General features: G+C 42.6%; 1 protein-coding gene and 1 long non-coding RNA gene across 4 annotated transcripts in view; both read right to left on the reverse strand.

Moving 5' to 3' along the window:
- LOC115135215 (serine/threonine-protein kinase 4) overlaps positions 1 to 14,603 on the reverse strand; it is a 77,184-nt gene that overhangs the window by 29,798 nt on the left and 32,783 nt on the right. For all 3 annotated transcript variants that reach the window (XM_029669682.2, XM_029669672.2, XM_029669691.2), the window contains exons 5-9: positions 14,266 to 14,430; positions 13,176 to 13,343; positions 12,831 to 12,968; positions 11,990 to 12,118; positions 3,755 to 3,953 (exon numbers count right to left, since the gene is read on the reverse strand). In XM_029669682.2, the coding sequence (XP_029525542.1) occupies positions 3,755 to 3,953; positions 11,990 to 12,118; positions 12,831 to 12,968; positions 13,176 to 13,343; positions 14,266 to 14,430 (799 nt within the window). The remainder of the gene's footprint in view (positions 1 to 3,754; positions 3,954 to 11,989; positions 12,119 to 12,830; positions 12,969 to 13,175; positions 13,344 to 14,265; positions 14,431 to 14,603) is intronic.
- On the reverse strand, positions 8,039 to 11,978 carry LOC115135227 (uncharacterized). The gene is made up of 2 exons (XR_003864473.2): positions 9,156 to 11,978; positions 8,039 to 8,623 (listed from the first exon to the last, which is right to left on the reverse strand). It is a non-coding gene; the product is annotated as an uncharacterized LOC115135227 (long non-coding RNA).

Genomic DNA, 14,603 nt, shown 5'->3' on the forward strand with positions numbered 1-14,603 from the left:
AATGACCACCATCATTCCTGTCCAAGAACTCTAAGGCTTCATGCCACAATGACTACCCCCTGTAGCACTAACTTCTGCAATCGTGAAGTGCTTTGAGAGGCTGGTTATGGCACACATTAACTCCACCATCCCAGACCCACTCCAATTTGCATACCCCCCCAACAGATCCATAGATGGCACTCTCTCACCCACCTAGACAAGATGAACACCTATGTGAGAATGCTGTTCATTGACTACAGCTCAGCGTGCGCAACACCATTGTCCCCTCCAAGCTCGTCACTAAGCTTAGGACTCTGAACACCTCCCTCTGCAAATGGATCCTGATGGGCCGTCAACATCACCTCCACCACACTGACCCTCAACACAGGGGCACCCACAGGGGTGTGTGCTTAGTTCCCTCCTGTACTTCCTGTTCACCCACGAATGTGTGGCCACGCACAACTCCAATACCAAGTATGCTAACGACACGACGGTGGTAGGCCTGATCACCGGTGACGATGAGTCAACCTACAGGGAGGTGGTCCCTCAACGTCAGTAAGACCAAGGAGCTGATCGTGGACTACATGAAACAAGGGGGCGAGCAGTTCAACATCTTCAAGTTCCTCAGTGTACAAATCATTAGACTTAAAGTGCACCAAACACACGCACAGTCATGAAGGTGGTGCGACATCACCTCTACCCCCCTCATGAGGTTGAAAAAGTTCTACATCTGTATGGTATGGCAATAGCACAGTCATCGATCTCATGGCGCAACCGAGGGTGGTGCGGACAGCCCAGTAAATCACTGGGGTCGACCTCCCTGCTATCCAGGACATCTATATCAGGCGGTGTGGTTGGAACGCCCTGAAAATTGTTAAAGACGCCAACCACCTAAGCTATAGACAATTCCCTCTGATTCTGCACGGCAAGTGCATCAAGTCTGGCACAGACAGGCTCTTAAACAAATCTCCTATCACCAAGTAATAAGACTGACAAATAGCTTACAAAATAGCTACACAGCCTCTCTTTATTGACCTTTTATTTACCCCTATACATATCTATCTCCATCACTCCAGTATCACTGCACATTGTAAATAGGGTATTGGAACTGACCCTGTATATCGTATGCTTACTTATTGTGATCTTCATATTCCTTGTGGATTTTTTTCTAGTATTACATTGTTATTGAATTGTTAGGTTTTGAGTTTGCAAGAAAGGCATTTCACTGTACCTATGCATGTGACATTAAAACTAGAAACTATAGAAAGTTACTGAGTACCACCATAATACATTGACATTTAGAAGACATAGACCAACAAATAGGCAACACCCAAAGGCAAATAGTCCCTTCCTCTCCAATACCTTTTTCTGCCTGAGCCCCATAGAAAAAGCCGGGGATTTTGGCCCCTGGTGACGGGAGCTGAGCCCCGTCTCTGCCACTTTCTTGTCTGTGCCCCTCTACTTGTGACTACTTCCCTCTCCACCTTCCCACTGCTCTTTCAATAAAAATAAAATACTTTAGTTAGAATACAACTCTGATCTCTTACACCATTAATCTGAAACATAATATAATTAACTTAAAATGAACATGTTACATGTCTGTGCATAAATAACGTGTGCGGTAGAATGGAATGGCACAGTAGTGATTTAGTTATTTAAGTCCCCACACACTTCAACCAGTCTTTTTACTCAAGGGGAAAGCTGACAGGAAGGTTAAAAGATAGTCGTCTGTTAAACACATCCAAAGAGTCACATACAATATGTGTCTTTGATTGGCATCAGGAGAAGGATTGAAAAATAACAAATCACTCAGAGAACTCACCATTGTCCAATCACTAGACATCGATTTTGGACAAAAACATATTTTACATAGTATAACCCATGAGATGTTTTCTTTGGGAACTCTACATTCCCATTCATTCACCCCCAACTCCACCCGCCCATGAGATGTTTTCTTTGGGAACTCTACATTCCCATTCATTCACCCCCAACTCCACCCGCTTGGCATTCTCCAGATGAGGGTAATATGGGTCATATCTGGGTAATATGGTCATATCTCGAATTTTGTTCCATTTTTTCCTCTCTAAATAATAGTTGTACAGTTAAAAGGTCACAAGCATTTCGCTACACTCGCATTAACATCTGCTAACAAATCGAATTTGATTTGATTTAATGAACAGTCCACAATAATTGTATTAATTATAAAATTATACGTAGGCTAAATAAGCCTTCCACAACCATAACAACCACAAAAAAATGACATTTGATGAAAATAGTTTAACCTATTTTGCAATAATCACTGATCTGACTTAAGTCTACGAAAATGCCCCCTTTGTTACAAATATAACAAGAACCATGCACAACTGCACACCCACTAATAATTACTTCTTGTAGCAGGTGAATGAATGCATTATAGCAAAAAAGGCTAGCTAGCAAGCGAGGTAGAACAGTTAAACTGTTATGAACAGACCCTCCTGTCTGTCTCCACCTGTTTTAAGAGCATGTAGCCTTATTTCTCAGAATGAGAACGAGTTGCCAATTCCTTATGAATTAGTATTTGTAAATGTATTAAAAAAACAGACTAGCCACAGCTTGATATGTGCTAGCTGTCTAAAATGCTGCTAACGGTACATGGTACGGCAATGCCATGTACTGAAACTGAGGATTTGCCCAGGATTAACATTCATTGATACTACCGTTTTAGTAAGGTCTGCTGTAAGGTCAATTTTAGGTGCTTTCGTAGAAAGATTAAATTCACCTCTGTTACAGTAAAATATTGTCTCACTGTGTTTTGGTGTCCACGTGACTGATTATGTTGGACCAAACTTGAAATACAAATAGCGAGTTGGTACTGCTTACTGTCAGAGAGGAAGAAGCGATCTCTAATCTTTGTCGTCGTGAGTGACGGGGAGGGCTCAGTGTGTGAGTGGGAAAGTGCTGCACAGCAGTCAGAAGGAGCGAGGGAGACGAGACAAAAAGGCAACATTGGAACAAGTAGACATAAATGCTCATAAGAAAAGAAATACTGCGATACAGGCATTTTCGCGCATTCTTTTTTTATTTGAATGAACTCGATATATCACCCAGCTCTACAGTAAACCCTCTTTATTCTCTGGAACGTCACACCTCTGGTATTAGTCTGAGCAGCCATCAGCACTATGCAGCAAGGGAAACAATCTACCCTTCAGCCCAGTGAAATATCCATGCCATCTAGTGGGCCTTGGAGAGAAATCAGCTAAAGCTGTCAGTCCTATATACCATGGGCAGCCACTCTAGGGTCACACGGTCCACTGGTTCAATGTTTGTCTCCAAGCCTATAATGAAGTAACCACAATCTCACTATATGCATAACAGTGGTTTTAAAATGGAAGCATTCTAGCAACAACAAAAAATTGGACGGATCACATCTGGACTTGCGTACAGCACTTTTAATTATAGAGACTAACTTTGTTGAATTGTATTTGTTAAATTTATTTAAATGTGGTTTCACATTTACTTAAAGTTATTTAACCAGGTAACTTGACAGGGAACACTAATTTACGACATGTTGCAGGTGAGATGAAAGGGTTTGAATGAGCTAATTTGATGCTGGGGGTGATGAATGAACCACACCGTGATAGAATCATGTGACATCTTTTTGTGTAATACTTTGACAACTGATTATCTTTTGACACCAAAAGTCTCCAGTGATCACGTAACGGCTAGAAATGACATTCACAGTAACTCCAACAGGGAATTATAAATCTACAATGACATTGTGGCGTCTGTCGCTTACGTTTCATGGTGCCGGCCTCCTCGTCCTCGTCATCGTCTGAGTTGATCACCATGGTGCCCAGCTGAGACTCCATGGTGCCCATGTCGCTCTGCTCGATCATGGTCCTCGCCGTGCCCCCTAGCGAACCGGCCTCCCGGATGGTGCCCATGTCGCTAGTGCCCGCCCTCACCATCGTTCCCTGGTCTACCTCGTCCTCGTCCTGATTGAACAAAACATCATCTCAAGTCAAGACTATTCCTAGGCCGACATTGAAAATAAGATTTTTTTCTGCAACTGAACCACACAGTCACTCAAACAAAGTTACATGGAAATACATTTGACACAGTGATTTTGAAAAATCATGTGACATCATCCAGTTGTTAAGGTTTTTTTGTAAAGAGGCAGTTCGATGTTTCAAGTGTATAATATCAGGGCAGAGCAATAGCAGTATGCCAACGAAGCACAAGCTACAACTTTCTGCCGGTCATTTCAATCACTAGCTGTGTTTCCATTAAATTGAGAAAGTTTGCAAAGAAAATATATTTATATTCACTAAATAAACTAAAGTAAAAAAATTAAAATAAAAAGTAACAATAACGAGCCAATATACAGGGGGTACCGGTACCAAGTCAATGTGCGGGGGTACAGGTTAGTCGAGGTAATTTGTACATGTAGGTAGGGGTAAAGTGACTATGCATAGATAATAAACAGCGAGTAGCAGCAGTGTAAAATCAAAGGGGGCGGGGGGTGTCAATGTAAATAGTCGGGGTGGCCATTTGATCAATTGTTCAGCAGTCTTACGGATTGGGGGTAGAAGCTGTTAAGGAGCCTTTTGGACCTAGACTTGGCGCTCCGGTACCGCTTGCCGTGCGGTAGCAGAGAAAACAGTCTATGAATTGGGCGACACATTTTTGGGCCTTCCTCTGACACCGCCTAGTATATAGGTCCTGGATGGCAGGAAGCTTGGTCCCAGTGATGTACTGGGCCGTACGCACTACCCTCTGTAGCAACTTACGGTCAGATGCCGAGCAGTTGCCATAGCAGGCAGTGATGCAACCGGTCATGATGCTCTCGATGGTGCAGCTGTAAAACTTTTTCAGGATCTGGGGAACCATTACAAATCTTTTCAGTATCCTGAGGGGAAAAGGTGTTGTTGTGCCCCCCTCACAACTGTGTTGGTATGTTTGGACCAGGATAGTTTGTTGGTGATGTGGACACCAAGGAACTTGAAACTCTCAACCCGCTCCACTACAGCCCCGTCAATGTGAATGGGGGCCTGTTCGGCCCTCCTTTTTCTGTAGTCCACGATCAGCTCCTTTGTCTTGCTCACATTGAGGGAGAGGATGTTGTCCTGGCACAACACTGCCAGGCTGTCTCGTTGTCGGTGATCAGGCCTACCACTGTTGTGTCGTCAGCAAACTTAATGCTGTTGGAGTTGTGCTTGGCCACGCAGTCGTGGGTGAACAGGGAGTACAGGTGGGGACAAAGCAAGCACCCCTGAGGGGCCCCAGTGTTGAGGATTAGCATGGCAGATGTGTTGTTGCCTACCCTTACCACCTGAGGGAGCCCCATCAGGAAGTCCAAGATCCAGTTGCAGAGGGAGGTGTTTAGTCCCAGGGTCCTTAGCTCAGTGATGAGCTTTGTGGGCACTTTGGTGTTGAACACTGCGCTGAAGTCAATGAACAGCATTCTCACATAGGTGGGAAAGGACAGTGGGGCAGTATGCAAATTGCAGTGGGTCTAGGGTTTCTGGTATGATGGTGTTGATGTGGGTCATGACCAGCCTTTCAAAGCACTTCATTCAAATTTGGAAAACGGAACCTCAACTTCTGTCAACAAAAATTATAGCTAAAAATTACTACACTTCCATCAAACACCAAGCTGAAAAATGTCAAGCAGATATTTTCTGGGACTATCTGAGGAGGAGAAACAGCACTATCTGCAGAAATGACTTGATGTGCCAGGGTTACCGGACCCTATGGACGCCGCTGTGAGAAAGGAACAATTCTAACTGACCTCCCTGATGTCAGTCAGCTAAATATCTTTTGAGTATCTTGTTGAAAGGCAATGTTATTACACCCGAGAATCCTTAAGTACATATCGAAGCCTAGATGGGTACAAGTACTTTCATGCTGAAAAGGTCAAAGTGTGCTAACCTACAGCGTAGAGCATGTCAGTTGTTACTGTGAGATCGAGGCTAAGCAGATGCTGTCTAAATAATACTCTGCCTGGGTCATTGTCCGCAAAAACAGAGAGAACCAAAGTGGACCCTGCACATTCTTTGCAGGGTAAGAGCCAATTTATGCTCGATCTGTTTGGATAGCAGACTCCGTTTGAAAGAGGTGACGCAATAGCGGAACCTCCAAAGGCACGCAGAGCCCAAATTAAGCTCCGTACCGCATTGCTGTGCGCCTCCCAAATGTTGTAACAATGCAGAGGGCTCCAAATAGCTTCGCATTGACGTGATTGGTTGATGGTAGGTGGGTGCAGGACATCCTGTATAAACAAAAAGTCACTTATTTGACAACTTTCCTCACAACAGCTCTGCGCTGCTCCCCAAAATGCAAGAAGTATGAATGCCCTGACCTCTGCAGAGGCCTTATCGCCGTAAATATTGCATGGCCAATGCAGACGATGGATCAACCACTCAGCGCCTTTAAGTACATATTCGTCGCCAGACCCACAGGCTTCAGGTCATCTACAAGTCCATGCTAGGTAAAGCTCCGCCTTATCTCAGTTCACTGGTCACGATGGCAACACCCACCCGTAGCACGCGCTCCAGCAGGTGTATCTCACTGATCATCCCTAAAGCCAACACCTCATTTGGCCGCCTTTCGTTCCAGTTCTCTGCTGCCTGTGACTGGAACAAATTGCAAAAATCGCTGAAGTTGGAGACTTTTATCTCCCTCACCAACTTCAAACATTTGCTATCTGAGCAGCTAACCGATCGCTGCAGCTGTACATAGTCTATTGGTAAATAGCCCACCCAATTTTACCTACCTCTTCCCCGTACTGTTTATATGTATTTACTTTTCTGCTCTTTTGCACACCAATATCTCTACCTGTACATGACCATCTGATCATTTATCACTCCAGTGTTAATCTGCAAAATTGTAATTATTCGCCTACCTCCTCATGCCTTTTGCACACAATGTATATAGACTCTCTTTTTTTTCTACTGTGTTATTGACTTGTTAATTGTTTACTCCATGTGTAACTCTGTGTTGTTGTCTGTTCACACTGCTATGCTTTATCTTGGCCAGGTCGCAGTTGCAAATGAGAACTTGTTCTCAACTAGCCTACCTGGTTAAATAAAGGTGAAATATATATATATTTTTTTTAAGTAGCGTTACTTAGCAAAGTTTTAAGTGGGCATCCTATTAGAGCTCACGTGAAACTCACCATCTAATAAAATAAATAAAGTCACATACTCTGATGCTAGCTCGATATTTCATGCACTGGCTAAACTCAGGACTGAATCACATTGTCGTTTGGATCACATTGTGGACAGTCAAGAATGAATAATCAATCAACAACTCCAATCTGAACTGATAATAAAGCTAGAATGAATCATCTTAATAAACTCCTGTTCATGCCGAAACTATTATGTGTATGAAGTTACAAATTTAGTCAGTCACAGTCACTGAATAAAATGTAGTTCCAAGGGAACATCGCAGCAATGCATTGGAGAGAAAATGAGTCACTTGCTTTTCAGCACATGCAACAAGTGATGGGATATGCCAATGAACGCAAAGAGCAAGTGGTGTGCATTGAAGATCCATGTCTGGAAGCAAGCCCTGATGGCATTGTAGACAAAACCGCAATGCTAAACTGTCCAGTGACCAATCCGCACTGCTTCTTAACACATCGCGCATCCAACCCGGAAGCCAGCCGCACCAATGTGTCGGAGGAAACACTGTGCACCTGGTGACTTGGTTAGCGTGCCCTGTGCCCGGCCTGCCACAGGAGTCACTAGTGCGCGATGACACAAGGATATCCCTACCGGCCAAACCCTCCTTAACCCGGACGATGCTAGGCCAAATGGGCCTCCTGGTCGCGGCTGGCTGCAACAGAGCCTGGGCTCAAATCCAGAGACTCTGGTGGCACAGCTAGCACTGTGATGCAGTGCCCTAGACCACTGCGCCACCCGGGAGGCCCCCGACTGTTACTTTTGACCACCCCTTTGTTCAGGGACACATTATTCCATTTCTGTTAGTCACATGCCTGTTGAACTTGTTCAGTTTATGTCTCAGTTATTGAATCTTGGTATGTTAATACAAATATTTACACGTTAAATCAACGCAGTTGACAGTGAGAGAATGTTTCTTTATTTGCGGAGTTTACTTTCAACATATGCTGCCAAAGTTGGTACATGACTTTATGAAGTGAAGGCTGCAGGTATTCAACGGACACCTGGACATTGCTCACAGGCATTAAATAGAAGTGCAATGAATAGAAGCAAGGCAATTCCTAACTGTAGATGTCAGAGAGGAATGTGTGTTCTGTTATATTTCAATGATCTGTATGTTTTTTATCCAACATATACTTATGAGCAGTACTCATAAAATCATATCTCAATGCACTTAATAATTCAGTCAAATATTCAAACAATTTATTAAAAATGTATCTAACTTCTAAAAACATTCTGTACAGTAATTGAAGTCCTGACTGATTAATATTTACATTCTCCCTCCCTCTCTCTCAGCATGGGCGCATGAGCCCATGCTGTTGTAAGGTATGTCACAAGGGTAAAAAAAAAACTGACAGAGGGAAGACTGGCGTAGAATCTGGTGGCATCTTCATTGTTCAAAACACGTTCTGATTGCAATCTTTTTTGCTTCTTCTTGTACATTTATTTTGAGCACCATCAGTGGTGTGGTGATGGCTCACCTAAAACAGAATAATGAAAGCATAAACATCTTTGAATATGCCTCTCCAAAAAGTTGTAGTCATTCCAAATTGCAGATTAATTTAAACCTCTACTGTCTTTACTTTGTGGATCTGCCGGACTCCTCATTATGTAGGACGTAAAAATTGATAGTGCAAGTTCCTACATGCATTTCATATACATTGAATCTACAGATAGCTGCTGTACACTGTTATTTGCCAAATATTTTAATCTAAACAAACAATGAACACAAACATTACACATAGTAATAGCAGTTTTCATCCTAAACCATCTTTGGTAATGGGGTAAAATAGGTTAAGTGCTTCATATGCGAAACCCTGCTTAGTTACTACAAATTAGTTAATCTAGCTAACTAATGTTGGATGCTAAAAAACAACGTTAGCTTGTCTAGCTAAGTTATCTAGCAAGCTAGCAAACTGTATTGAATAGATTTAACGTATTTCAGACGTTGCTAATAATGCTCGTCTTTCAAGCTAGGTATATTTTAAATTAATTGTGTACTAGTGAGCTTACCTGAAATGAAGTGAGTGCTGCAGACCTGCTATGATTTTTTGACTCCCAAGCCTCCACTCAGACTGCAGTGACCCAAGCTCATTACGATCCTCGTTTTTTGGAAATCTGAACATTTGAATCTTTGATAAGGCATTTTTGCCTGACATCACAACACAACTAACAGAACAGCAACTACCAAAGTTGGTCTGATCATTTTACTTGTTTGGTTGTGATGGATACTGAGTTATAAACTTGAAATATCCTTAAATCAAGTCATTAAGCAAGAGGGGAGAATGCAGAACATTTACATTCTGTCAGAACATGTTATTGTTAGACATCGGGTATCCTATGGAAAGGAGAAGGGCCACAGTCAACAGGTCAGAAGTGAGAAAGAACAGACATCACTAAAGTCCTGTCTAGCAACAGATATATTGGCTGTTCAGATGTGTAAGAAGGAGACTCCACATAGGAGGAAGGTTTAAATACCAGTGCTTGTGTGAATATGTTTTTGTCTCTTCAGCCGTTTGACCCATTGGGTGAATAAACTTTTATTCACCCAATGAATATTACAATAAACCTAGTTGTCCGTTTGTTTATTTAGAACCAGAGTAAAAACGAACAGTTGGAAGAGAGGCAGGCTAGTAATAAGAAGAACAACAAGTTTCCGGAGAGGAAGTCATCAGGGGTCCCACAATTATTTAGAACGTAAGTGTGCATTCCATTATAACAGTATATAGCTGCCGTTTCCATTACACGTCGCAATGTGTTTTTTTTGCGACATTGCGTTTGTTGAATAAACATGAGTGAGTGGAAACCTGCCTAATGATAATTAATTGCATTTGTTATTGAATATAAGTTATACATGCCTTATGAGCTTAATCCCGTATCTAAGGCTGTGTTACTCCATTGTGTATGTTTTTGTTGTAATTTGTAAACAAATGTAAGGCTCGAAAATATGATGTACAGTGGGGAGAACAAGTATTTGATACACTGCCGATTTTGAGTTTTCCTACTTAAACATTTTTAGATCTCTACATGCTTTGTATCATAGGTACACTTCAACTGTGAGAGACTGAGTCTAAAGATCCAGAAAATCACATTGTATGATTTTTAAGTAATGCATTTGCATTTTATTGCATGACATAAGTATTTGATCACCTACCAACCAGTAAGAATTCCGGCTCTCACAGACCTGTTAGTTTTTCTTTAAGAAGCCCACCTGTTCTCCACTCATTACCTGTATTAACTGCACCTGTTTGAACTCGTTACCTCTATAAAAAGACACCTGTCCACACACTCAATCAAACAGACTCCAACCTCTCCACAATGGCCAAGACCAGAGAGCTGTGTAAGGACATCAGGGATAAAATTGTAGACATGCACAAGGCTGGGATGGGCTACAGGACAATAGGCAAGCAGCTTGGTGAGAAGGCATCAACTGTTGGGGCAATTATTAGAAAATGGAAGAAGTTCAAGATGATGGTCAATCACCCTCGGTCTGGGGCTCCATGCAAGATCTCACCTCGTGGGGCATCAATGATCATGAGGAAGGTGAGGGATCAGCCCAGAACTACACGGCAGGACCTGCTCAATGACCTGAACAGAGCTGGGACCACAGTCTCAAAGAAAACCATTAGTAACACACTACGCAGTCATGGATTAAAATCCTGCAGCACACGCAAGGTCCCCCTGCTCAAGCCAGCGCATGTCCAGGCCCGTCTGAAGTTTGCCAATGACCATCTGGATGATCCAGAGGTGGAATGGGAGAAGGTCATGTGGTCTGAGGAGACAAAAATAGAGCTTTTTGGTCTAAACTCCACTCGCCGTGCTTGGAGGAAGAAGAAGGATGAGTACAACCCCAAGAACACCATTCCAACCATGAAGCATGGAGGTGGAAACATAATTCTTTGGGGATGCTTTTCTGCAAAGGGGACAGGACGACTGCACCGTATTGAGGGGAGGACGGATGGGGCCATGGATCGCGAGATCTTGGCCAACAACCTCCTTCCTTCAGTAAGAGCATTGAAGATGGGTCGTGACTGGGTCTTCCAGCATGACAACGACCCGAAAACACACAGCCAGGGCAACTAAGGAGTGGCTCCGTAAGAAGCATCTCAAGGTCCTGGAGCGGCCTAGCCAGTCTCCAGACCTGAACCCAATAGAAGATCTTTGGAAGGAGCTGAAAGTCCGTATTGCCCAGCGACAGCCCCGAAACCTGAAGGATCTGGAGAAGGTCTGTATGGAGGAGTGGGCCAAAATCCCTGCTGCAGTGTGTGCAAACCTGGTCAAGAACTACAGGAAACATATGATCTCTGCAATTGCAAGCAAAGGTTTCTGTACCAAATATTAAGTTCGGCTTTTCTGATGTATCAAATAATTATGTCATGCAATAAAATGCTAATTAATTACTTAAAAATCATACAATGTGATTTTCTGTATTTTTGTTTTAGATTCCGTCTCTCACAGTTGAAGTGTACCTATGATAAAAATTACAGACCTCTACATGCTTCGTAAGTAGGAAAACCTGCAAAATCGGCAGTGTATCAAATACTTGTTCTCTCCACTGTATGTCGATCTCATTGATTTTCAGTCCTGCATCCATAGCCCCATCTATGAATAGATCTACAGTATTTGAGAGTGGTTCAATTTCCCCAGCCCCATTATTCAGCTTACAAAATAAAGTGGGATAGTAATGCTGTTCATAGTCTGCTGTCCGTTGTGACGTAGGCATGCGTGTTGATAAAAAAAACATTCAATGAGGCTCATAAATAGCTGATAAATGGGCCAGTGGACTGTCATGGCCATGCAGCCTAAGCTTTAGTGGGGTTTGTGCGTGTGGGTCTGTGTGTGTTTACCGAGTTGTCTTCGTCCTCTTGGTCCTGTTCTCTCTGCTCGGCCTCCACTTTCTTCAGTTTAATTTCCATGGCATCTGTGATCAAAGCTCTGAGGATGCTGCTGGGCTTAGCAGCCTTAATGAATGGATGCTGCAGGAGGACAAACACACAATGTACAAACACACAATTGAGCCAACATCCAGTGTTTACCCCAAAAGTTTGGCATTGTCGGTAGTGCAGTGCGCAGCAACGAGTCTTTGAATTAATCTCGCCCTGAAATCAACTAGAAAAATAATAATAATAATAAATCGATACCATCCAGGTGATCTATCGTAACAAACACGTGTTTAGATGAACAGGGGCAAGAATGTTGCTCTTGCAAAAAAAACAGTTTGGGGGAGCAAACTAAGCCATTACATTTTTCAAAAGTGATTTGTTTCAAAAAAAAAATTCCGATGTCCATGGAAAAAAGGCATTTATAATCTTTTTAACCCGAGTTTAAAGCAATGCAACCGCGAGTTGCAGTTTTACTCGGTAATGGCCTCATAATGTGCTATCCCATGTAAAATATTAATGGTTAGTTGCAAAATTTAATCCAGAGAGAAATTATGGTAGGACAAATAGGAAATTAACAGACAGAAAGCGAGAAAAAGAGGAAGGGAGAGAGAGAAGGGAGAGACTGACGTAGTAGGCTGAGTAAGGTAGTTTTGGTATGGGTGCCAGAGGGGACAGTGGCTTCGCCCCATATGGCATCCTATTCTCTACATTGTGCACTACTTTTGGCTGTCAAAAGTAGTGCACTATATAGGGAAAAGGGAGGCATTTGAGATGCAGAAGGTGTCGGTGAGATGGGGTCTTCTACCTGTAGAAGCTGTGTGGCAGTGGCTCTGTTCTCTGGGTTCTTCACCAGACACTGGGAGACAAATTCTTGGAACAGCTCCGACCACAAGTCTGGGTTTCGGAACGTCGGTGGAGGATTGGTAGGAATCATAAATATGGCCTATAAACGAAGCAATGTAACAGACAGAACAGAAACAAAGTCACATATGGGGACAATTTAACAACACAAAATCACATTTCAAGTCGTCTCTGTTTTCACCACTATACTCAGATTGGTTTTAGAGGGGTTGAAGCCTGAGACTGAGAAGTCTTTGACAAGTTCAATCACTAACTAAATCAGATCTGTACACATTAACAATAGACTTACCCTCATAGGGTGGATGTCTGCATAGGGAGGCTTTCCCTCTGCCATTTCTATGGCTGTGATGCCCAGGGACCAAATGTCTGCCACACAGTTATAACCAATCTCCTGGATCACCTCAGGGGCCATCCAGAATGGAGTGCCAATCACTGTGTTCCGCTTGGCCATGGTATCCTGAAAAACAGACAAGTAGTAGACATGATTTACTAATTATATTTGCACATGATATACAGAGAACATTATGAAAAATATACACCTCATGGCATCCTGGTCAGTCCTGGATTGCTTGAGCATGATTTTCGTCTATCCACAAACAATTGAGCTATATTAACTAAAATGCAGGATGTTAAAAAGGGACTACAGTATGGCACAGAAGACCAAAACTTCAATTTTAAAGGTAAATAAAAAAAGTTAGTTGAAGGGAAGCATCTTTTGGTTGGGCCCAGTCCAGATCAAAAAGGCTTCAACTGATGAGACTACTAGACAAGACTCGCCAGCTTTCAGCACGTTCAAGCAAGATGACGAATAAATGTAAAACTATTTCCATTGGTTGAGCAGATACGTCTGGTTTCTGAACCTCTTCCCAAGATTTTACATAGTGAATCTTGGGAGACAAAAACAGTCAATGTTGCAGATGTAATTTGATAGTTCAGATCAATCAAACCAAGGAATTAAATCAACATTCTTGATCAGTGGTATCAAACATGGAGAGCCCTGGGTCTGCTGTTTTTTTAATATTTCCTTTTAATTAACCTACAATTAAGACCTAGACAACCAGGTGAAGGGAGTTCCTACCTAATTAATGAACTTAATTGATCAATCAAGTACAAGGGAGGAGCAAAACCCAGATACTCAGCCCTCCAGGAATTGAGTTTGACACCCCTGTCCTAGTTCAAACATTCATCTCAATGGCTGCGTTTAGACATACTGACAAGTTCTGATATTTTTTTCACTAATTGGTGTTTTAACCAATCAGATCAGTTCTGAAAAAGTTGTGATTGGTCAAAACACCACAGTGGAAAAAAGATCGGAATTGGGTTGCTTGTGTAAACGCAGCCCATGATCTGCACCAGCTATCTTCTGATGAATTCCTTACGGTCAGCTGTCCCGCCACCCCAAAGTCAGCCAGCTTGGCCTGGCCCTCTGCGTTTAGCAGGATATTCCCTGCCTTGATGTCTCTGTGGATCTTCCTCATAAAGTGCAGGTACTCCAGTCCCTTCAGTGTGGACTGCACTATGGTGGCGATCTCATCCTCTGTTAGCTACAACAGACACGTGAGGCAAGAGACACTATAAGACATAATTCTACTTATTTTAGGGCAACGATATCCACTACTGATTGCATATGCCCAGCAGTCAAAATAAATATTTAAAAATGTACAGCAAGCAGAAATTAATCAAAAACAATTAATACATTTAACTTCAAATTAAAATA

Source organism: Oncorhynchus nerka, linkage group LG2 (genome assembly GCF_034236695.1).
Source record: "Oncorhynchus nerka isolate Pitt River linkage group LG2, Oner_Uvic_2.0, whole genome shotgun sequence".
Classification (NCBI taxonomy): Eukaryota; Metazoa; Chordata; class Actinopteri; order Salmoniformes; family Salmonidae; genus Oncorhynchus; species Oncorhynchus nerka.